The 21,959-nt window shown below is 60.6% G+C and overlaps 1 protein-coding gene and 1 pseudogene across 2 annotated transcripts; both read left to right on the forward strand.

Moving 5' to 3' along the window:
* The first annotated feature begins 293 nt into the window (after positions 1 to 293).
* On the forward strand, positions 294 to 3,024 carry LOC125159803 (ADP/ATP translocase 2-like; annotated as a pseudogene).
* Positions 3,025 to 7,229: 4,205 nt separating this feature from the next.
* Positions 7,230 to 21,959, forward strand: CLPTM1L (CLPTM1 like). Of its 2 annotated transcripts, none has more exons than XM_047848442.1 (17): positions 7,230 to 7,655; positions 8,059 to 8,159; positions 9,086 to 9,275; positions 10,489 to 10,637; positions 11,641 to 11,719; positions 13,993 to 14,110; positions 14,336 to 14,430; positions 15,170 to 15,254; positions 16,279 to 16,382; positions 17,275 to 17,340; positions 18,391 to 18,441; positions 19,145 to 19,227; positions 19,689 to 19,723; positions 20,190 to 20,245; positions 20,322 to 20,366; positions 20,942 to 21,057; positions 21,455 to 21,959. In XM_047848442.1, the coding sequence occupies exons 1-17, from the start codon at positions 7,494 to 7,496 to the stop codon at positions 21,537 to 21,539; spliced, it is 1,620 nt and encodes a 539-aa protein (XP_047704398.1). In that variant the 5' UTR covers positions 7,230 to 7,493; the 3' UTR covers positions 21,540 to 21,959. The 2 variants fall into 2 exon arrangements, with proteins under 2 accessions (XP_047704398.1, XP_047704397.1); XM_047848441.1 differs by having other exon boundaries at positions 7,416 to 7,655; positions 10,492 to 10,637.

Here is a 21,959-nt window from a genome sequence, read left to right on the forward strand (position 1 = left end):
TGTCAGGGATGCAGAGGGACACACAGTCCTGGCTTGGCCTGCATCTCCCCCCTTCCCACGGCCTCACGTGCCCCCGGCATTTCCTCCGACCCTCAAAACAACAGGGATTAATTACGGAGACACACTGGGGGGATTTGCAACAGAACTGAGGGCTGCTAAGGAAAGAATCATTTTCTGCAAGTTCGTCTGTTGAAGCCCTGACTCCTAACCCCTTAGAATGTGACTGTGTTTGGACGTCAGGTCTACAGAGGTGGTCAAGCCAAAGCAGGTCACTAGGGTGTCCCTGATCCAACATGACCCGTGTCCTCCTAGGAAGACGAGAGCCGGACACAGACACGCATGGGGACGGCCAGGTGAGGACACAGGGTCGGCACATACAGGCCAGGCAGAGAGGCCTCAGGAGGAACCCGCTCTGCCCCCACCCGCGTCCCAGCCTCCCAGCCTCCCAGCCTCCAGCACCGCGAGAAGTAAATGTCTGACGGCTAAGCCGCCCACCTGTGGGACCCAGTTACGGCAGCCACGAGAACTCACTCAGAGCCCAGGGCCTGGCCCTCCCTTCTCTTACCCCAGCCCACCCGACACCTCGCACACGGGCGTTCTAACCAGCGAAGATGACGGGGGTGGTCCACGCAATGTGGCCACTCCTCCGTGCCAGGCACTACTCCGGGGGCCTCTGATCCTTACCCTTCCTGACCGCTCTGCCGTGGGCGCACTATGCTGACCACGTGAAGGAGAGCGCCAGGGAGCCCACACCTCACCTGAGAACGGGGGCCACCTTCCGGGCTCCCCGGCTGTGGCCGCCTGACTTTCTGAGATAACGCGAAGAAACCCACTTGATCCCAGAGAAGATGCGCAGAGCTGGGCCCCTACCCCAAACTGCCTCTGGCAGCTGTTCTCTCTAAGGTGTGCACCTAGGTGGCGCCTCAAATGCAGCTTCCAACTTCCCGGAGCCAGCAGCCCACCGACAGGATCTTGTTTTTACTGGACGAGCCCCGCAGAGTCGGTCTCCGATGCACTGAGACCCGGTGATCCGCGGCGGGAGCTGCTCCTTAGCTCAGAAACACCGCAAGCACAGCACGGCCCGGGACCCGGAATAGCCACGGCTCCTGCTCCCGAGGCCGCTTATTCTCCACGATCAGGGAAACAGAAAGGAAAACGACCCCGAGTCAAGGGACAGCATCTCACCTGTCAGACCGGCAGAACTCCACAGGTCGGACACTGTCCTCTGCTGGCACAGCTACAGAGAAACAGGTTTCCTCAGCCTTTGCCGGCAGGATACCGGCAGCCTGCCACCCGAGGGGAGGCGCCGGGCAGCCGCTGGAGAAGCGTCCCCACGTCCATCGTTTGGATCGACGGTTCCCCGTCCAAGGATCTACCTCAGAAACACACTGGCAAATTAAGACATGGAAAAACGTATGTTCGAGGTCACGCATTATAGTCCAAGTTTTCACAGCTAAAGGCTAGAAACAACTCAGGTGTCTATTAACAGGGAGGTAGTTGAATAAACTGTTACACCCCCCAAAACGGAGAAGCGTGCCTGCACAAAGATAGAAGAAAGAGATCTATTTGCCACATGGGGTTTTCTCCAGGACACGCAAAAGATTGTAAAACTCAATGGAACTTCCAGAAATGAAAAACAGAACATCTGAAATGGAAAATTCACAGGATAAGCTTAACAACAGTTTGGAAAATACAAAAAAGAGTCAGTGAACCTGGATACATAACATTAGAAAGGGTCCAAACCTAAGCATGGGAAGGGGGAAAAACTGAAAAACGAAACAGACCTTCCTACCATCGAACAGCGTCAAGCTGTCTGATATACACACAGCTGGACTCCAAAGAGGAGGCAGACCAAATATTTAAAGGCTTCTTGGCTGCACATTTGCAAACTTGATGAGACTCCCGAAGTAAAGGAGTTCGGTAAGCATCCAGCGGGACAGACAAGAGGAACCACGCTACAGCACGTCACTGACGAATTGCTAAAAAAGCAATGGCTTTAAAAAAATTCTAAAACCAGCCAGAGAAAAGGGACACACTCTAGGCAGAGAAACAGGACCAGAAAAAACTGTGAATTTCTCATCAGAAACAACACAGGCCAGAAGGTACTGCCACAGTGTGCTTCCACACGCTGAAGAAAACACGCGTGTCAACCCGGGACTCTACAATTACTGAAAATACCTTTCCAAAAAACGAAGGCAGCCCGGGGGCCCGGAGTTCCAGCCGGTTCCTACCACATTCCCTCAGTCACCTGCCTCCTCTTTCCTTGGAACGTGACAGAAGCCACGGTGTCCTTCGCGGGTGCAGCGCCCGAGACCATCTCCGAGACCACGACAGTGCCCGCCGAGCGGGTCAAGCTGCCGCCGCAGGTGCGGGGTGCCAGCAAGCACATCGCCACAGACGGCGATGCAAGGGCATCACAGGCTGTGAGGTTCGTGTCCCCAAGGAGCAGGGGGTCCCGTCCTCCTGGCGTGGTCACCGGCCAACGTCGCCAGATACTTCCCCACCCAGGCTCTCGACTTCGCCTTCAAAGATAAACACAAGCGGGTCTTCCCGGGTGGTGTGGACCACAGAGCCCAGTTCGGCGCTACTTTGCAGGGCATCTGGCATCAGGTGGTGCCGCTGGGGCCACATCCCCGTGTTTTGTGTATCCTCTGGATTTTGTTCATACCCGTCTGGCAGCTGATGCGGGCAAAGCTGGACCGGAGAGGGAACCCAGGGGCCTCGACGACTGCCTGGGTGAGATCTACAAATCCGATGGGATGGAGGGCCTGCGCTGTGGAGGGTGTTCTCATGTCCCGAGCTGCCTACCTCAGCGTCTGTGCCGCTCCAAAGGGGTCGCTCCCAGGTCCCGAGAATACACACACGTTCCTCAGCCGGGTGACGGCAAGACCCGTCACAGCGGCTGCGGGGCTGACTTCCATCTGTTTGACGATGTTAATCGGACATCAGGTCCACAGGCTCGCTTCGCTGCCCGAGCAGGACACCCCGCAAGGAAGGAGGCAAAGCTTTCTACAAGGCGGCTAGTCCAGCGTTCTCAGATGCATGGGGCGCTTCTGCGCTTGTCTCGTGTGACGAGTCAAGAAGCTCGTGCAAGTTACGCTAGTGTTTCCCCTTGTGAACAGGCATGTTGTATCACAGAACATCTCTTCAGGATTCTTGACAGACTGTTGGCCCTCTATTTATCAACGATAACTACTGGTTGGAAATGGAAAGCAATGATGTTTGTCTGACCCTTTTTATCTCTTAAGGCCATTTCCATGATGGTGGGACTCCATTGTATTTTTTTATTTCAGTCACTCCTGAAAAATAAATTTGAGGAAATAAAAAAATGAAGGCAGGTTGAAAGTATTTTCATTCAAAAATGGTTGACACAATTCACCACCACTGGATCTACGTCGTAAGAAGTGCTTTAAAAAAGCCACGGAAGCAAAGGAGTAAAGAGCAGCTAGAAATCAAGACACGCACAAAGGAGCCGAGAGAGCAGGTGGGTGCATGTGAAGTGATGTCAAGTACATCTGTGCTCCTGCTTAACTTACTCAAAGTACAGCTGACCGTCTAAAGCAAAAAGGACGATGTTATCGTGGACTTGACGGCATACATAGAAGTGAAACGTATGACAAGTTAGAAGGAAGCAACAGGAGAACAGAATAGAACTTTGCTGTCCAAAGTTGTTACGGCCCATAGCAACTTTTTTCCTTTTTTCCAGCGATGTCTTCTGAGACACCAACAATAAAATAGCAAAAAGAAACTACCCCAAAATGAAAAAGCTTCTGCACGGGGAAGGACACAGTCAACAAAACTAAAAGGCAACCTACAGAATGGGAAAAGATATGTGCCAATGACATAGCCAATAAAGGGTTCGTGATCCAAAATACATAAAGAACCTAATACGACTCAATACTCAAAACACAAAATCTCCAACTAAAAAATGGGCAGAAGACATGAACAGATATTTCTCCAAACACAGAGATGACCAACAGACGCACGAAAAGATGTTCAACATTCCTCATCATCAAGGAAATGCAAATCAAAACCACAATGAGGCAGCACCTCACACTCCTCAGAATGGCTAAAATCAAAAACAAAAGAAACAACCAGTGTTGGTGAGAATGTGGATAAAAAGGAACCCTCGTGCACTGTCGGTGGGAACGCAAGCTGTTGCAGCCACTGTGAACAGTACGGCGGCTCCTCAAAAAGTTAAAAATAAGGGCACCTGGGGGCACAGTCAGTTAAGCGTCTGACTGTTGATATTGGCTCGGTCGTGATCTCACGGTTCGTGCCACCGAGCCCCGTGTCAGGCTCCGCGCGGTCACCCTGGACTCACATTTGAGGGGCCCTGGGAATGAACAACAGCCTCACCTTGCAGGAGAATGGTTAGCTTTCAAGGGTCCCTAACCAGACACCCACGCGCAACACGTGAGCATCCCACCACCCACCAGCAGCAGGAGGGCTAACCCTAGACACGAGAGCTCCTCTAAGGAACTGACAGTGGGATACGTCTCGTGGGTGGGAAGGAAAGTCCTGTGGGAGCCATGCCCTTGCTAGGAGGGCCAAGCATCAGGCAGGTCCGGGCTGGACACTCGGGAGTGACCTGCAGTCTAGAAGCTGGGTCCCCAAGTCCCCGCACGGCACCGGGTTTCTTTCTGACCTTCCAGAAAGCCATGCAAGGCATTCATTCATTCATTCATTCATTCATTTATTGTCTCTTTATTTTGTGAGAGAGCGAGTGCAAGTGGGGGAGGGGCAGAGAGAGAGGGAGAGAGAAAATCAGAAGCAGGCTCCGCAGTCTTCTTGGAGTCTGATGTGGGGCTTGAGCTCACAAACCTGAGCCACCCAGGTGCCCCCATGCAAGGCCTTTTTATAGCTGTGACATAGGGAAACTGAAGGACTTTGTAAAAATCTGCTTTTCGCTCCTTTTCCTGATCCTATTCCTGCTAGGACCCGCATCCCCACTTTCCACATGCCTTGTAGCACCAACAGTGTGTTCTCCTTATAAGGGACAAGAAGTTAACATTTATCTCGAGTCTTCCAGCACAATAGACGACATCTAAGGAAGAACCAGGTGAGAATAACCAGACCACCAGGAACAGACGTGTGGACGCCAAGGCTCCCTGGCTCTGAGGAATAACTGATGAAGGGCAGCTGGGGGACTGAGGGGACCTACACAGCAGGCCCCGAGCAAGATGAGATTCTCTCCTTTCCTTTCCGGAGTCTCCCAGACACTCCGTACCTGCATTCTGTCTATACCTTCAGTACACTCTGCACTCACCTCCTGCTGGCTCACATTCAATTTCTATCCTGCAGAGGGCCGGGGACACTCGTGCCTGGTCCCGCAGGACCCCCTCTGGATCCTTGGACCTGACCCGCCTGCATCGGCTTTAGATTCATGAGCAGCAGGACACTCGGCGTCGGGGTGTGGCTTTTGCCCCCAGTTGCCAATAAATCTCTACACCTGGGACAGAGTACAAACCAGATCAAAAGTCAGTCTGAGAGGGAGAGGGGTATGAACCTCAGCGTTCTTGGGGCTTTGCGGCCCCTTCCTGAGGCCTGGCTGCATCCTGGCCGTCAGATTCCACGAGACCCCCCCACGTCCCTCGTGTCCCACTGATGCCCTCTTGTGCTCACACAGCCGGAGCTGGTCTTTGTTCCCTGCAGACCAATTGGCCTGGCGTTCCTTCCTACACTGTGTAGACCAGAGCAGTGACAGCAAAGCCGCAGGGTGCGAGCAGGGGCTCCTTAGGTGTGGCAGGAGCACGATGGCTCAGGGGTAAAGGTGGCTCTGTGGCCTTGGTTGCAGGGGACTGGTAAGCCTGTTAAGAAGGGTGGATTCTACACTCAGGGTAAGAAGAGGCAGGTTTGCTAAAGCAAAGGACAGACCAGATAGGGGAGGGTGGAGACGGTCCGTGACACACCATTCCGTCAGTTGAACCAACAGAGCCAGGAGTGGATGCTAGAAGGGAGAACGTGCGGACGAAAGTTCCTAGTGGCCCCCCAATCTCTGGCCCAGATCCTAGGAGCAGGTGGTCCAAGGCCTCCCCGCACTCAGCCTCAATGCCTTGTTCCCGGAGGTCTCCATCTCTGCATGAAGTCACATCCCGTCCACAGCGAATCTACTGCCCTACGAATTCCCGCCCAAGCCCCCACGCTAAAGCAGTTTGCCTCCTCCTCTGAAAACCAGGAATAGCACTTTCCATTTCTCTAGGTGCCTCACTCGAGTCTCCCGCAATCAGGCAGGAAAAGCAAGCCCCTGCAGAGGGCTGGCCCACGGCCGGGAGCTCTGCCAACTTAGCATGGAAGCAGGAAGGGCGCGGGCCCGCGGGCGAACCGGGACAGCTTTCCCCCGAAGGTTCCCAGCGCCGCCAAACCTGGGAACTAGGAGCTACAGTCCCTGGCTGAGCAAGCCCGGGTGCGGGCAGGGGCGCTTCAAGGGGAAGACCCCTCCCCAGGTCCCCCTCTCTGCGGTGTTGTTTCTTCAAAATCGCACCCGCCCCCCCCCCCCAAGAAGCTCCTATTGAAACAACCACCTGAAATCAGGTCTCTAATTTTCGGGAGTCTATTGACCATTTTCCTCTATTTTGACGTGAACTCCAGACATAGAAAGGGTTTCAAGAACAGCACACGGTCTCTGTATCGCCTCCAACCAGCTTTCCCAAATGTCAACATTGCACCCACTTGTGGGCCCGGTAGGCCTGGGGACAGCGCAGTCCCCACGGCTGGGCGGTAGGGGGTGGTCCAGCAAGTGTCCGCGGATGTGGGGCGGTGCCTTGGAGACCCCGCGACCCCAAGGCGACGGCTCCGCTTCGGCCCCCGGTCCATGCCCCGCCCCCGCCATGCCCCGCCCCCGCCATGCCCCGCCCCCGCCTCGACCCACCCACCCCCCCCCCACCCCCCCCCCGTCTCACCGCCCTTCCCCACCGGCCCCCTCCGTCCCCGGCCCCTCGCGACCGCCTCGCAGCCGCGCCGCCGCGCCCCATCCCCCTCTGCCTGGCGCCCCCTGCCGGCCGCCTCACCACCCGATTCCCCGTCCCGCTCCCCTCGCGACCCCTCTGCACTCGACAGGGCCCAGCCCAAGCGCCCGGAACCCGCGAGGCAAGCCGGGAGGAGGACGCGGGCGGGAGCCGTCACCAGCGTGCGTCGCGCCCCTGAAGCGTGCGTGCGTGCGCGTGCGTCATTGGCTGGACTGCGTTTCCCAGGGGGCCGCGCGGCGCGCCCACTTCCGGTGGGAGGCACGGGACCCGGAAGCGGCCGCGGGGCGGCGAATCCCGCGGCGACAGGTCGGTCGGAGGGCGGCGAGAGCATGCAGGGCGGCCGGCGGCCCGCGGTGCGCGGTGCGTTCGTTCCCCCGCGGCGGTGGCGGCGGCGCGAGGCGGCTCTTGCGTGAGCGGCGGCGGCCGGAGTGGCCGGCGGCGCGCCGGGCGGGCGGCGGGGTCCGCGGCTGCGAGGCGGGCCGGGCCGGGGTGGGCGCCGCTCTCGGCCCGGGGGGCGGCGGCGCCATGTGGAGCGGTCGCAGCTCCTTCACCAGCCTGGTCGTGGGCGTGTTCGTGGTGTACGTGGTGCACACCTGCTGGGTCATGTACGGCATCGTCTACACCCGGCCGTGCGGCAGCGACGGCAACTGCATCCAGCCCTACCTGGCGCGGAGGCCCAAGCTGCAGGTGAGCAACGAGGAGGTGTGGCGGCGGGGACTACGTGGGGGCGGGGCTGGGGCCCCTTCTTACCGAGCCAGGTCCAGGACAGCCCCCCAGCCCCACTTGCTCCAGGTCTTGGTGCATGGTGGCTCCGGGAGGGCTCGGGGCGCTGCCCCCTTACCCCTCGTCCCGCCTCTTGAAGGCGCCCGGGTCCCTGCTCTGTTCTGCTCAGCTGCACGCCTCAGTAGCTTGTTTGCAGTGGACACAGCAGATCTCTTCCTGGCGCGATGGGAGCCAAAGTGAAACCTTTTCCCATTTGGTAGCTGGTCAGATTGCCACCGCGGGTGTAGCAGTTGGATGCGTGTTTTCTGCCGAGGGGGGTTGGGGGGGGGGTCCTTGCAGAGCTAACTTTCTTGACGCTCCTTTCCAGCTCAGCGTGTACACCACCACGCGGTCCAACCTTGGTGCTGAAAACAACGTGGATCTGGTCTTGAACGTGGAAGACTTTGACGTGGAGTCGAAATTTGAAAGGTATGATTGGGGAGCAGCGCGTGCCAGTGATGGGGTAAGTGCTGGTAACGTTTAGGTTGTGGAAAAGGCAGCGTCATGTGTACGGAAGTTAGCGGGGAGAAGCACTGTTCCCTTCTGTCTCGTGAGTGGGGCGCTTTTAACCGCCCTCGTTTGTGATACGTAAACTCGCCAAGTTTTGCTCTTTGTGAGAGTAGGAGGTGATGAGTTTGTCCCTTAAAAGGTAGCTTCCAGTGTCCGAAGGTCCCAGGATGCACGGCAGCCATGGGCGTTTCCAGAGGAGGAGATGAGGTGGGGGCGACGTGGCTTCCCACAGCAGACAGCTCGTCTCTCTCTTCCTGGTGAAAGTTGCCAGTTAGGTCAGTGTAGTGACGTAAATGCTCAGGTACGAAGAGGGAGCGTGGGAAGTTATGCTTGCTGCGTCGTTCTAGTTTTAAGATTTCAAAAGCAGACGTCGAAAAGCAGCTTGCTTGTCCGGGGTCTCCTTTCTTCCTGTGTGTCGTCTGGGTGATTTCAGACAAAATGGCGGGAATGTGTGGTGCGTTGGCATGAGCGTCCTCTGGCCAGCCTGCCCCATTCGAGAGCTGCGGGAGGCAGTGCAGCAGACGGGGGAAATAGGTGCGGTTGGGGTCAGCCACTGCCTGCCTGGCCACGTGAGCCCTGTGACCAAGGCGAGTTCCTGCCTTCCCTGAGCGCTGCGAAATGTAGGCAGGAAATGCTGCCCGTGGTTTTAGAAAGCGGTCTGTGAGCATCCGCACTTCCAGGATTTCGGTAAAGTCTTTGCAGGTGGGTGCGTTTTCAGGACGTGTGAGCTAAAATTAGTTTGAAACGGCACGATTTATAGAGGTACTTGGGTAACCTGTGCTGTGGGCACATACGAGGCAGCTAACGTGCACGTGGTTGTAAAACGGCCGTTTCTTTTGTTCTAGGACGGTTAACGTTTCCGTACCAAAGAAAACTAGAAATAACGGGACGTTGTATGCGTACATCTTCCTCCACCATGCCGGCATTCTGCCATGGCATGACGGGAAGCAGGTGCACCTAGTGAGCCCTCTGACCACCTACATGGTTCCCAAGCCAGAAGAGGTCAACCTGCTCACGGGTGAATCCACTACACAGGTGAGTGTGCCTGTCAGGTCACTGACCGACCGCATGAGGCCTGCGCTCTCCCTGTGGAGTTCACACCCACAGGTTTCTGCACGTGCAGCTTACACCGGGAGCTGGGGTGAGCATTGGGAAGGGAAGCAGTTTGATGTAGGGACAAGCCCGTCTGTCTTTCAGCAGAATTGCTTCCTGTGACTCGCAGATAAATTTTATGCCAAGTTAGTGACGTAGACTCTGAGTAATGCAATGACAGGTTACTTCTCAGGCCCCGGGCCCTCTCAGCCTCCAGGGAGTGTGTGTGCACCCCATCAAGGTGTGGGGGCCTCCCTTCTGCAAAGTCGGCCGCAGCCTTCGCTCACAACTGGGGGACTCACTGCCTCGTGTGTAGGGCAGGACGGCACTTCGGTATATCTTTTCAGTTGTCATTTGCGATTACGGGAGAGATACCTGTACTGCATACGTTCCATACTGCTGTGCAAAGCTGTGGATACGAGGAAACTCGAGTGGCTTAAGTGGTTATTGACGATACTGTGGGTAAAGCAGAGGGATTCTGTCTTTGGGTCTGTGTGGACTAGAAGGTGAGCTCGTTTACAGACGGGAAGTGTCTGTGAGGCTGCCCCATGCTGGGTCTCCTTGGAAGGACTCCCTCGGCTGCTTTTTCTTGGGGGGACTGTATGGCCTCGCCTCCCGGGGCCTTCCTAGGGAGTCAGTGAGGTGGTGGGTGTTAGTGTGAAGTGATCTCCGGAACATAAAAGTAAACGTTTGCGGTTAGTATTACTTAGAAAACCACTCTTAACGTAACTTACCGGAGCTGTATTCTATCTATTTAGGTGGGAGATACGCGAAATGGTCCTGCAGTGTGGAATTTGTCAGTTAGATCTGGGAGATTTTCCTGGCAGTCATAGCTTCTTTGCTGAATAGAGCTCTGTGTGCGACTGACGCCCAGCCCTGACCCTGTCTTTGCAGACGGCGTGACGGACCGGGCCTAGGGCCAGTGTCCTCAGTCTCGCTGCCGGCTGCAGGGGCTGTGAGCTCCGATTGCCTGCCCCCTCCTGCAGGTGTCCCGGGACTCCCTCTTCTCATGGTCCCCGCTCAGGCTGGGGATCTAAATGACAACCCTCTGGCTCGTGTTAAGAGAAGGAAGTGAGGGGTGCCGCTCTGGGGGAGCCGGCGGTCATGCCCCCACCCAGCACTGGGCTTTCCCTGCTGAGCCACTCGTTTCCTTTAGCAGCAGATAGAGGCAGAGAAGAAGCCACCGAGTGCGCTGGACGAGCCTGTTTCTCACTGGAGACCAAGACTGACACTGAACGTGATGGTGGACGACTTTGTCTTTGACGGGGCCTCCCTGCCTGCCGACGTGCATCGGTACATGAAGATGTGAGTACCGCTGGGCCCACCGGGAAGGAGGGTGGCTCTTCGCGGCGCACGCCCCCGTGCCCAGCCTCGAGCTGGCGGTGCAGGAGTGGCCCCGGTGTGTGGGGTGTGGAGGACACCTGGGGGGTCGTGGCCCACCAGAATCCAGAAACGGGGGCCCGCAGTGCTGCCTCGAGCACCCCTGAACCTCTCGAGGTCTTGCTGATAGAGACTGCCACCAGGGCGTGAGACCGTGTCGTGCTGCACCCCCTGAGACTTTTGTCCCATCTGCGTACTGATTACCTCTGCTAGGACCCCGTGTTTTGTTTTAACTTGACTTGTTCACGTTAACTTAAAAACTAGTTTTTAGATCGTTACATTTAGTCATTAGCATCGCTAGTTAAACGTAAGCGTTGAAATTGTGTGAATAATTTAGACCGCCTTGCGTTTTGGGGGAGCCCACTGTTAAAGTAAGATCTGTTACCGATGTCACGCAGCACCTAAAAATGGTTGCGCTAAGATTCGTCTTCCTTCACGGGTTAGTTGTCAACGTGCTATCGTCGTGAGGGGTTTTTTTTTTAATGCGTATATGTCATTTTTGAGTGTGCAGAAGAGTCACGTAATTAGAAACGGAAACGGTACAAAGGGTCACAGAAAGCCCCCCACTCCTGTTCTCTGGCCCCCGCCGCCTCCAAGGTACGGAAGGCAGGTGGGTTTTTATTTCCACTCTCCCTCTGCATCCCCGACCATCCCGCATCAGGGCACATGTGGGCCTGTCACTCTTTTGCGGCCTGGATGGTGTTCCGCTCTGTGGCCACTGGGGTTTCCCTCCCACGGCTGTGGCTTCAAGGAAGAACAGCTGGTTAGAGCCCTCGGCTTCTGTGGGCAAGGTGTGTCCTGGGGCTGTGTGCCCAGAGACAACCGAGGACGTGGGCGGGATTTCTCCGCGCTGCGTCTCCGAGCCGCGTCTGATTCCTCTAATGGTGAAAGTGTTCACGGTGACTCTGGGAACTGCTTGATCCCCCAGGATCCAGCTCGGGAAGACCGTGCACTACCTCCCTATCCTGTTCATCGACCAGCTCAGCAATCGGGTGAAGGACCTCATGGTAAGCGTGGCTCCTCTGGGCTGCTGTCGCCCCGCAGGAGCTTGCTGCGTCTTTCTGACTTGGCAGAGCTGTGCTCCGGGTCTGCCTCCGACTCCCTTCCTGAGCCCCTGTGCTCTCTGTGGTGGAAGGCTCTGGAACAGTTCTGTATTAAGTGCTTGGATGGCGAGTCTCAGAGCTCATTGGAGAACCGAGTGTCGCTCAAACAGTTCATGAAGGTTTTTCCACCAAGCCCTAGTTGTTTGGCTCAAAGGCACAGATGGGCTTAGAGGGGGTGCCGAGCAAACTGCTCCCTTTAGAGCTGGCCCCACACAGTGTCACTGCCTGTCTTGGAGCCTGCAGTTGTTCCCCCCGCCCCCCACCCTCGGGTGGCCCTGGGCAGGGCTGAGTGTGGGAGTGGAGGGGAGCTGGCACCCTGCCCTGCAGGGTGGATTGGAGGGCCAGTGCAGGACGGCTGACTTCCGGGCAGTGACAACAGCAGTGACCGTTGACACGGAGGGTCACCTACGGTGCCCCAGGCACCGTGCCGAGCACTTCACAAACGTCCCGGGGTCTCGCCCCGTGGGCTGTGGAGCTGTGGCACGAGCCGCACCGGTCGCCCTCCCCGTGACTCCTGGCCGCCATCCCAGTCTGTGGGCGTTTACCACGCGCTGGAGTCCGTGCTCCTTGCTCACAGACGAGACAGCCTGGGCACAGAGAGCTCGGGTCCCCGTGGGATGCACGGCAGAGAGCGGAAAAGGAGGCATCTGACCCGGGGCCCAGCCTCGCGGGCCCCCGCCCCAGCTCTGCCTCCCCCTGCTGACCCAGGGGTCCCTAACACGCGGGGTCCTGCGCTTCCTTTGGGGGTGCCACCTGGATCTACGGGGCTCGTCGGCCCCGGGCAGACCGTCATCCTCCCTCCTGCTGTGTGCAGACCTGGAGCCGGCCCAGTTCTGCCGAAGCGCGTGGTCAGCTTTCTGGGGGCCCGGGGCTGCCATGGTGTGGGCAGTGGTGTGGAGAGGCTGCTGGCTGGCTGGGCCGCTGGAGCTCCGAGGCTGCGTCTGCAGGGCGCCTGCGCTCTGCTCATCGTGTGGGTTTAGCGGCCTCGTGACGTGGCACCGCTATTCAGACGTGGAAACAAGCTCACGGGCCGCCGGCGTTTCCTGTGGCGTCTTCGTGACACGAATGCTTTGTCTGGATCAGGGCTGCTTTCTGGAAGGAACGCCATCTTTGGGGAACAGCTAATCTGCTGGGGTTTAGACAGTGGCACCTGTGTGGGTGGGGTTGGCCCGTGCCCGCCTGCCCTGGAGCCAGTGCGCCACTGTGGTGTAAGGGGGGTCCGGTGCCTGGGCCTGGCGTCTGGTCAGTCCTGGTGGGGGGGCCCTGGGCCTGGCATCTGGTCAGTCCTGGTGGGAGGGGGCCCGGCACCTGGGCCTGGCGTCTGGTCAGTCTTCGTGTGGGTGGCCCGGTGCCTGGGCCTGGCATCTGGTCAGTCCTGGTCCGCTCCTGTTGCTGGACTGGCCACGTCGGTGTCCACCCAGGAGGGTCTGCTGAGTGAGCTCCGGTGGGTGGAATCAGGTGGCTCCATGTTCACACGATGGGGTGTGTGGTGCCCGTGGACTCACCGGCCTCTGGAGGCGTGGAAGGCCGCTGCAGCCAGCGTGGGCCGCCAGACCCCACGACCACAGCCGCTCGCAGCTGCCCCTTGCCTCCGCACACACTTAGGTCAGGTGTCGCATCTTCCTGAGGCTTTCTGTTGTCCCCTGGGGGGGCAGGCCGACCCTCCACAAGTCAGTCTCTCCGGGAGCCTTTAGCCCACACACCAGGGCCCCAAGTGCCACCCGCCAGGTTTCCCTTCCCTGCGGAGAGGTGTGGAGGCTCCGTGGGGCCCGTGCCCGGCTCGTCCACAAGAGCAGGTTCCTGGTGCATGCCGGTGCTGCTCGTGCCGAGAGGCCGGGGTACAGGGCCAAGCCGACACGGGGGTTCGAGAGATACGGGGTTCAGGTGGCAGAGGAGACGAGAACACGTTGCTCAGAAAAGCTTTGAGCCCAGGATGAGGGTGAGTGGCGGGAGGTGGGAGCCACGCCTCCCCCCCACCCCCCGCCCCCTGGGACGTGGAACAGACGGTAGTCGAGTAGGCCCAGGGGTGCAGCGTCGGCCTCCAGTGCACGGAGCCGTGGTCGGTGGGGAGCCCACGGCGTGGGGTGAGCCGTGGGGTGAGTGCCCGGCAGCGGGTGGGGGCAGGCGGCGGACCTGGGAAGGGCGCGGCCTCACTGCCCTGCTGTCCTTCCCGCCAGGTCATAAACCGCTCCAGCACCGAGCTGCCCCTCACCGTGTCCTACGACAAGATCTCACTGGGGAGGCTGCGCTTCTGGATCCACATGCAGGACGCCGTGTACTCCCTGCAGCAGTTCGGTGAGGCCACGGGCCGACCTTTACTTCCGGGTCCCGGAAGCCGTGCTCAGGCTCCAGCCTCGGTGCCTCCTGCTGGTGTCCTTGACCATGGCTCCCGTCAGAGCGTCGGGTTTCCGCTCTCAGTGCTGAGAGCTGTCCTCGTCTGTGGCCGTGAGCGTGAGGCGCGTGTCTGGTGTTGGATGTCGCTGACCTGGCTCGCCTCGTGCCGTTTCCTTTTCCGTTCAGGGTTTTCAGAGAAAGACGCTGATGAAGTGAAAGGCATTTTTGTCGACACCAACTTGTATTTCTTAGCCCTGACCTTCTTCGTCGCCGCGTTTCACGTGAGTGGGCACCGGGCCGGGGGTTTGCGTGGTGCGGCCTGGCGACCTGAGACTTTGTGGCCGCCACGCTGGGGGTCCCTCTCCCGGCTCAGGACGGGGTGTCTGCACCTGGGGCGCTGATCACCTTAAGGACTTGGGGTTTGTCTGCTGGCCCTGGAGGTCATTTTGAAAAGAAACCCAAACTCCACGAGATCAGTGAATGGCTTTGCAAAATAAGTATCTCGTTGTAAAATTCTAGCACGGTGGTTTCGATGTTGAAAACCCAGCCTTTGCGTAGAATCCCTTTTTGAGCGTGGAGTTCTACAGCTGGTGGAGGAAAGCTGGCCCCCACGTGGCAGCCGTGCTAGATCTGAGGTCAAGGTGGGCAGGGGTGGGCCCCCAGTGCTTGGAGATTGGCTGCCAGTCTGGCTAAACTTCCCAAAACCGTGCTGGGAAATAGTGGTTTTGTTAAAGGAGCAGGGTCTGAGAATGACCCGTGTGCACAGCCTGGGCACCAGGTCAGAGCCGGCAGCACCTGGCGAGGGAGCCGGGACGTGTGGCCCACGACGGCGGTCGGATGCCCCGCGGTCCCGGCGTGCTGGGTGGGGCACGAGGCCGTGGGTTTCCGAGGTGTGGCGTGTGGCATCCACCTGGCTGTGACCTTGCGATCCGGGTCCCGCGCACACCTGTGCTCTCGCTCGGCGGAGACGAGCCGTCGGAGCGACGCGAGCTGGACATTGCCGTTCTCTTCTCTTTCCAGCTTCTGTTCGACTTCTTGGCATTTAAAAATGACATCAGTTTCTGGAAGAAGAAGAGGAGCATGATTGGAATGTCCACCAAAGCAGGTAGGTGCCCTCAAGTTTCGGCCGTTCCCGGAGCGCCGTGTCCTGTTGATGGATACGGATCTCTAGGCTTCACTTTGGAGCTTGGGGTCTGCGGCCGTCTCTGGTCCGTGCCAGTCAGGGAGCCGGCTCTTGCGCGGGCGGCGCCTGCGAGCCTGGCAGAGCCTGGCCTCTGCGAGCGCAGAGGGGCTGTCTGTGGCGTGTGAACCCGAGGCCACGCGCCAGGCCCCCCCGGCAGCGACACCAACGCGGGATCTTGGCCTCCATCTGTTTGGCTGCTAATCAAGCGTCTCAAGAGACACTTCTTTTCCTTCCACAGAAATGACGTGCCCAGGGGTGGTCCGGGCACCTGGGCTGGCCCCCGGTGTCAGCCGGGTCTCACATCCTCCTGTCCTCTGGTGTTCTTCGGGGGGCACAGGGCCCCTGCTGGGTCCTCCGGCCCTTCCTGGGGAGCAGCCGTGAGCGGGGCCTGTGGGTCCCCGTCAGTGCACACGGGGCAGCCAGGTGTCCCCCTAGCAGGCACCCACGGGGGTTGGCCCCGCTGCTCCTGCCCCACGAGAGGCCGTTAGGAAGGTGCATGTTATGAGTCAGTTGTAGCATTTTGTAAAGTTCGGTCTTTATGGAGAAGGTATAGTTTTTAAAAGATGAGTTTCTCACGGAGTTGGGAGGGAAACAGGTAAGGGGAAGAGGTCAAGGAGGTGGGTTCTAATCCCCACCGGTGACCCCTCTGGTCAGCGTGCTCTCTGTGTGTTTGTGTACCTGCACACACGTTTCTGTAGCAAAGGGGACCTTGCGTTCCGTGCTGTGGCCTCCGTGGTCGCTGTAGAACATTTGCACGTCACACACACCTTGTCCGGTGCAGTGGATGGAGGGGGTGAAACCCTTGAAGCTTTGTGTACACTGTGGGGGGGGGGGTACGGGTAGGGGGGTGAGTGTGCACGTAGGGGGGTGGGGGCATGATGGGACCTGTCAGGGTGTGGACAGGGCGCGGCCGGCCGCTCAGCGCAGCCCCCTGCCCTGCCCCCAGTGCTCTGGCGTGGATTCAGCACAGTGGTCATCTTCCTGTTCCTGCTGGACGAGCAGACGAGCCTGCTGGTGCTGGTCCCCGCAGGCATCGGGGCCGCCATCGAGGTGAGTCGTGTGGCTGTGCTTGGCCGCACCCGGTCCCGAACCACGGGAGAGACGTGGCCCTGCCGAAGGCAGGGAGGGGCGTAGCAGCTGCCGCAGTTCCGGAACGCCAGAGCCCGGCTGCCGAGGGCCCTGTCGCTGGGGTTGGAGCTTCCGCCCATCACACCTGTCCACGCGACGTGTTTTACCACGTCAGGCAGGGAGCCACACGACTTGTGCCGCCCACCGCGTGAGGCCATGTGGGACGTGGTGCCCTGTGACAGCCCGGGCCGAGCTGGGCTCAGAGAGCGGTTCCGTGGGGCGGGTGGCTTTGGGCCAGGACACGGGGGGGAGCAGAGGGGGTGGCGGGCTGGGACGTTCTCTGGCCTCTGGGGCTGCCCTGTCCCGGGCCTCAGCCCCAGCCACAGTTCTCCGCCCTACCCGTGCGCCGTGGGCACCGGCACGTGTGGCCGTTGGGCCAGAGAACGCACTTGGTCTGCCCGTGACCCGTGCCGCGAGGACCCCCCCATAGCCACCCGTCACAGTGCGGAGACCCAGCTCACCGGGTTGTGGAGGCGGGTCCCCCGAAGACGGCAGGACTCAGGGCAGAGGCGAGGGGCATTGCAGTGACCACCTGGGAGAAGGGGCCGGTGAATCGAGAGGCAGGCAGGATGGGCCGGGAAGGGGGCCCGGCCCAGAGGACGGCAGCCAGGCCAAGTGCCGGTTCCGTCGGTGCAGAGGGCAGCCGAGCTCGATGTTGGCGTGGAGCCCACGAGCACCAGTCAGGCTTGGTGGTGTGACCAGTCAAGGCTGGGGGCGCGAGCAGGCACACGCTGTGGTCCGTCACCTCCGGGTGAGTTCCGGGGACTCCTGGGTCTCAGAGCCGTGAAAGTGTGTTTCTCGTCCTTTCTTTCAGCTGTGGAAGGTGAAAAAGGCCTTGAAGATGAGTGTCGTTTGGAGAGGCCTGAGACCGCAGTTCCAGGTGGGGCAACTGTCCCCCCACCCCATCTGCCCCGGACGCTCCGTGCCTCCCCCCGCCCCCACTCCTCGTCTGCCCCTTGGACACTCTGTGCCTCCCCTGGCCCCCGTCTGCCCCCCTGGACTCTCTGTGCACCGCCCCCGCCCGCTCCCACCACCCCATCTGCCCCGGACGCTCCGTGCCGGTCGCCAGCCCATTCTCATGTCCCAGAGTGTCTGCCCTGTGGCTGCTAGCTGTGCCCCGATCAGACGCCACACTCGGGGACCGGTGATCCTTGGGCCACCCGGCCAGCCTCCGGCTCCGAGCCCCCCCTCGGCAGACGTAGGTGGCATCGTGCGGTGGAGGCCGGTCCCCTGGCAGCCCTGAGGTCTCCTGGCGGGCCGGCGTGGGCAGCGGCTAGTGTGGGCCCCACGTGGGCATCCCCGTCAGGGACAGAGTGCTCCCCCTGCCCTGACGGGATGGGATGCGGGCGTGCTGGGCTCTGGGCGCTCCTCCCATGCCCGCAGGCCAGCGTGGTGCTGCCTGGTGCCCCGTCCCCACCGGAGTCCAGCACGTGGTGCTGCTCTGGGTTGGCCCTTGCCCCCTGTGACAGGATTTTGCTGTGCCTCCGGGCAGACGGGCTGGGCTGGGGTGCAGCGGCATTTTGGGGTTTGTGGTCCTGAGCCTGACTCCTGCTGGGATGGACCCGGATCCAGGGAAGCTCAACACCCTGTCGAGGATGGGAAATTGGGGACCGGGACAGAGTTTGTCCTATTGGGAACTGGCTCTGTGAGTCTGCCTTCACTGACCTGAGTGCAGTGCAGGGGTGTGGCCATCACCGTGATTGCTGGGGGGGGTGCGTGGCCCAACAGGACACACTGGCGGGCGTGCCTCTGCACACGCGGCACGTGTCTGGGCCCCGGGTGACCCTGATTGCGGGGAAGTGGCTGCAGGGGGCCGCCTGGGCTGAGCCCCCTGCACCGCACAGCTGGGCTGTGCACACCTGCCAGTCTACGTGCAGCTGTCCCCGCCAGCGGCCTGGAACTAACGGGACTGTGTTGGGTTCTGTGACAGTTTGGCACTTACAGCGAGTCTGAGAGGAAGACAGAGGAGTACGACACTCAGGTGAGTGGCGGGGGTGGGAGGGGATGCCAATCAGCCTGGGCTCTCGGACTTGGGGGCAGGCTCCGGGGCGGCTCCACGTCCCGGCCTCGCAGGAAAGCCGGGCCCGGTCTTCGCGGGCGGTCGGGAGGCCTCCTCCTCTCCTGTAACGAGATTTATTTCTGGGGAGTTAGCGGTACGTGCTGTGATCTCCCGTGGTCACCGAGACCCCGGTGACCCTCATCATCCCCAACCCCCCTGTGCGGGTGTAGCTGCAGCTTTCGGGTTGCCCGGAGACGGCTCCCTTGTGGGGACGGTGTTACTTGCCGCTCGGACGGGCACGTGTTTGTGTGCCAGGGCCGAGGCAAAGCTCAGGGTCAGCATGGTGACGAGCCCCAGCCCCCGAGGGCACTCCGTGCACACGGCTCTAGCCGGGCGTCTCCAGATCCGTTTCCCATCGCTCCTGATCAGTGACCGGGTGTTCACAAGCCGGACGGATGCTGTGAACGTCCGTGCGGCATCAGGCCTAGCTTCTGGAGCCTCGTTCTGCAGGCGTCTGCCGTCCCAGCACCGTCCAGACTCGGTTCCCCAAGGCCGTTGGCCTGTGTGCCCTCCTTGCCGGTTCCCCTGTCCGGACTCAGGTCCCCAAGGTCGTGGCCCACGTGCCCTCCTTGCCGGTTTCCCCGTTGCGAGTTGGCTTGTCACAGAGGCTCCGTGTTCCCGGCAGGCCATGAGGTACCTCTCCTATCTTCTCTACCCCCTGTGCATCGGTGGTGCCGTCTACTCCCTGCTGAACGTCAAGTATAAGAGGTAGGACGAGCCAGCCTCCGTGCTGGCAGCCAGGGACGCCCCTGGGCCTCCGTGCTGGGCCTGCCCCTCCTCCCCCACCCACCCCGCCCGGGAGACACACGACCCGCCCAGAGGGCACAAGGCCGGCATGTGGTATTCCCCAGGCCTGTTCCCCAGCAGCGGGCACGGAGGTGCAGGTGTCCGGGGCCCTGGTGTCAGGAACGAGGGCGGACGTGTCTGGCGAGGGGAGCCTAGGGCGGGTGGCCTGGCCACTGCGTTCGGGACACAGGAGCCCCGGAGGCGCGGCCCTGAGGGCTGGGGCTTCTGACGGAGGACACCGGCCAGTTCAGCCCTGCAGCTACCACCTCACGCTTGCGCTCCGGGAAGAGGGCTGTCCCCGCGGGTCCCCCCACCAGCACTGCAGTTTCCGGGGGGACGGGCGCCGCGGGACAGGGGCGGTGATCACGGTCTCTCTCTTGCAGCTGGTACTCTTGGCTGATCAATAGCTTCGTCAACGGTGAGTTGTGGGGATTCGGCTCCGCCAGTAGCGCCCGTGGCTGTTCCTCGTGGTTCCCGCACGTGGCCCGTGTGGTTCGAGGACGGGCAGGCAGGACCTCTGCCGCCAGCCACCCCTGCTCCCTTTGGCGGGGCCCCCCTGACACCTGGTTTGTCTGCGGCGGCCCCGCTCAGGCTGCCCGTGAAAACGGTTTGGGGCGGGCGGGCAGTAATGCCGTCCGCCGTGCGGTTTCCGAGGGCGGCTACGGGGCCCGTGAGCCCTGTGCGTCGGCTGGGTCTGCGTCCTCGGAGGGCACAGACCCAGGACCTGACGGGCCTGGCTTCTTCGCGGGCACTCGCGGGCCCGAGCCGTCTGCGCGGAACACGGTGACAGGCAGCCGCGCTGGGTGGGGGGGGGGGCCGCTGGCAGAGAGCAGGTCTCTGGAGATGGACCCGGGGCCACCCCAGCCTGCCGTCCTTCTTCCCAGGGGTGTACGCCTTCGGCTTCCTCTTCATGCTGCCGCAGCTCTTCGTCAACTACAAGGTAAGACCACGCCCTCCCCGCGCTCACCCGCGTCCTCCCTACGCCGGCCGCTGATCTGCCGCGTCTCGCCCCCCAGATGAAGTCGGTGGCGCACCTGCCCTGGAAGGCCTTCACCTACAAGGTCAGTGCCCCCCCCCCCCCCGTCGCCCCGCAACTTCTCAGGGCCACTACGCCCAGTGGAAGGGGGTTTTCTCAACCGTGGGCCCCCTGGTGGTGACTTAGGGACGCTGGTTCTCGAACTGTCACAGCAGCACGAGACGAAGCCACATTCCTTTTCGGGGACACGCGTGAGAGCGCATACCCCCAGCCACCCCCAGAGGCCCACGTCCACACGCGGACGCAGACCCTGGGCTCGGGCACACCGGCCGGGCTGTGAAGTGCCGTGACACGCTTGTCAGGGCGGGTGCAATTAAGGTGTGTTTTCCTGTTCGTTCTGTGAAGCAAGACGAGTGGCTCTGAGGAGGAAGAAGCCGGGGTTTTCGGGGCAGCCCCCGTGGGGGTGCAGTATGTGGAGAACAGGGGTGCGCGAGGGGGCGCCTCGGTGTCCAGCGTCCTTCCGCACTCACTCCTTTTCTCTTGTCTCTTGCCGCCGGGACCCCGCTGAGCGGTGAGAGGGTGAACGGGCCCCGGCCCCCGGGTAGGCGTCCGGGGGACCCTGATGGCCGGTGTTCACACCTCCCCCATCCCCCGTGGCAGGCCTTCAACACTTTCATCGACGACGTCTTTGCCTTCATCATCACCATGCCCACCTCCCACCGGCTGGCGTGTTTCCGGGACGACGTGGTGTTCCTCGTGTACCTGTACCAGCGATGGTGAGTGTGGCCGCCCCTCCCGGGTCTTCTGTGGGCACAGAGGCAGTTTGCAGGTGGCGTGTGTCACCTGCAAGGCCGAGTGAGAGACCACCCCACGGCCCAGTTGGGAAGGACAGGTCTCTGTCCGAGCGACTCGCTCAGTCCCTGCCGCTCACGCCCCGCCCCCCCCCAGCGTGGCAGCAGTCGCCACGAGCACTGTCTGGAGAGCGCGGAGGGGCCACCACCCCCAGGGCCTGGGGACGGGCACGGAGCTCCGTCCTGACAGTGAACACACGACAGGCGGTCACGAGGGGACTCCAGACATCCCTCCTGCGGCAACTTGGGGTCTCGTGTCCTAACTGCTGGGACTCCAGCCCCTTCGCAGATGGCAGAGCCCGGGGGGCCTCTGTCCTTGCAGGCTGTACCCCGTGGATAAGAGCAGGGTGAATGAGTTCGGGGAGTCCTACGAGGAGAAGCCCCAGCGGAAGCCCCACGCACATTGAGTCCCCACCCGGCCGCGTGCGGTCAGCCCCTGTGCGGCAGAGCTGGGTTGTCGGCAGAGTATTTTCGGACGCTTCTGGTGGAATAATCTGGACATTACACCGTGTGCGTTGCCAAAACCTGAACGTTTCCCGTCGCCCCCCGAGTCCCTGTGCGTCGTGTTAGGGAGGGGCTCCAGCGGACAGACTTCTGGCCCCCGCATCAGGCTCTGACCATCGGAGGCTCGGCACGGAGGGCGGGGAGCCCGGGCCGGGGGCCTCTCGAGGTGTCCGTAAGCGCTCTCCACACGCGCAGGTGGCTCTTTAAGTCCATTCCTTAGAGACTGGGATCAAACGGCTTTTTTCCTTTTTGTTTAAAATTTGACTATTTTAAAGCTTAATGTACGTATGTTTCTATTTTAAAATAAATTTCTTTGGCTGTGA

The sequence above is a fragment of the Prionailurus viverrinus genome, unplaced genomic scaffold (genome assembly GCF_022837055.1).
Source record: "Prionailurus viverrinus isolate Anna unplaced genomic scaffold, UM_Priviv_1.0 scaffold_63, whole genome shotgun sequence".
Classification (NCBI taxonomy): domain Eukaryota; kingdom Metazoa; phylum Chordata; class Mammalia; order Carnivora; family Felidae; genus Prionailurus; species Prionailurus viverrinus.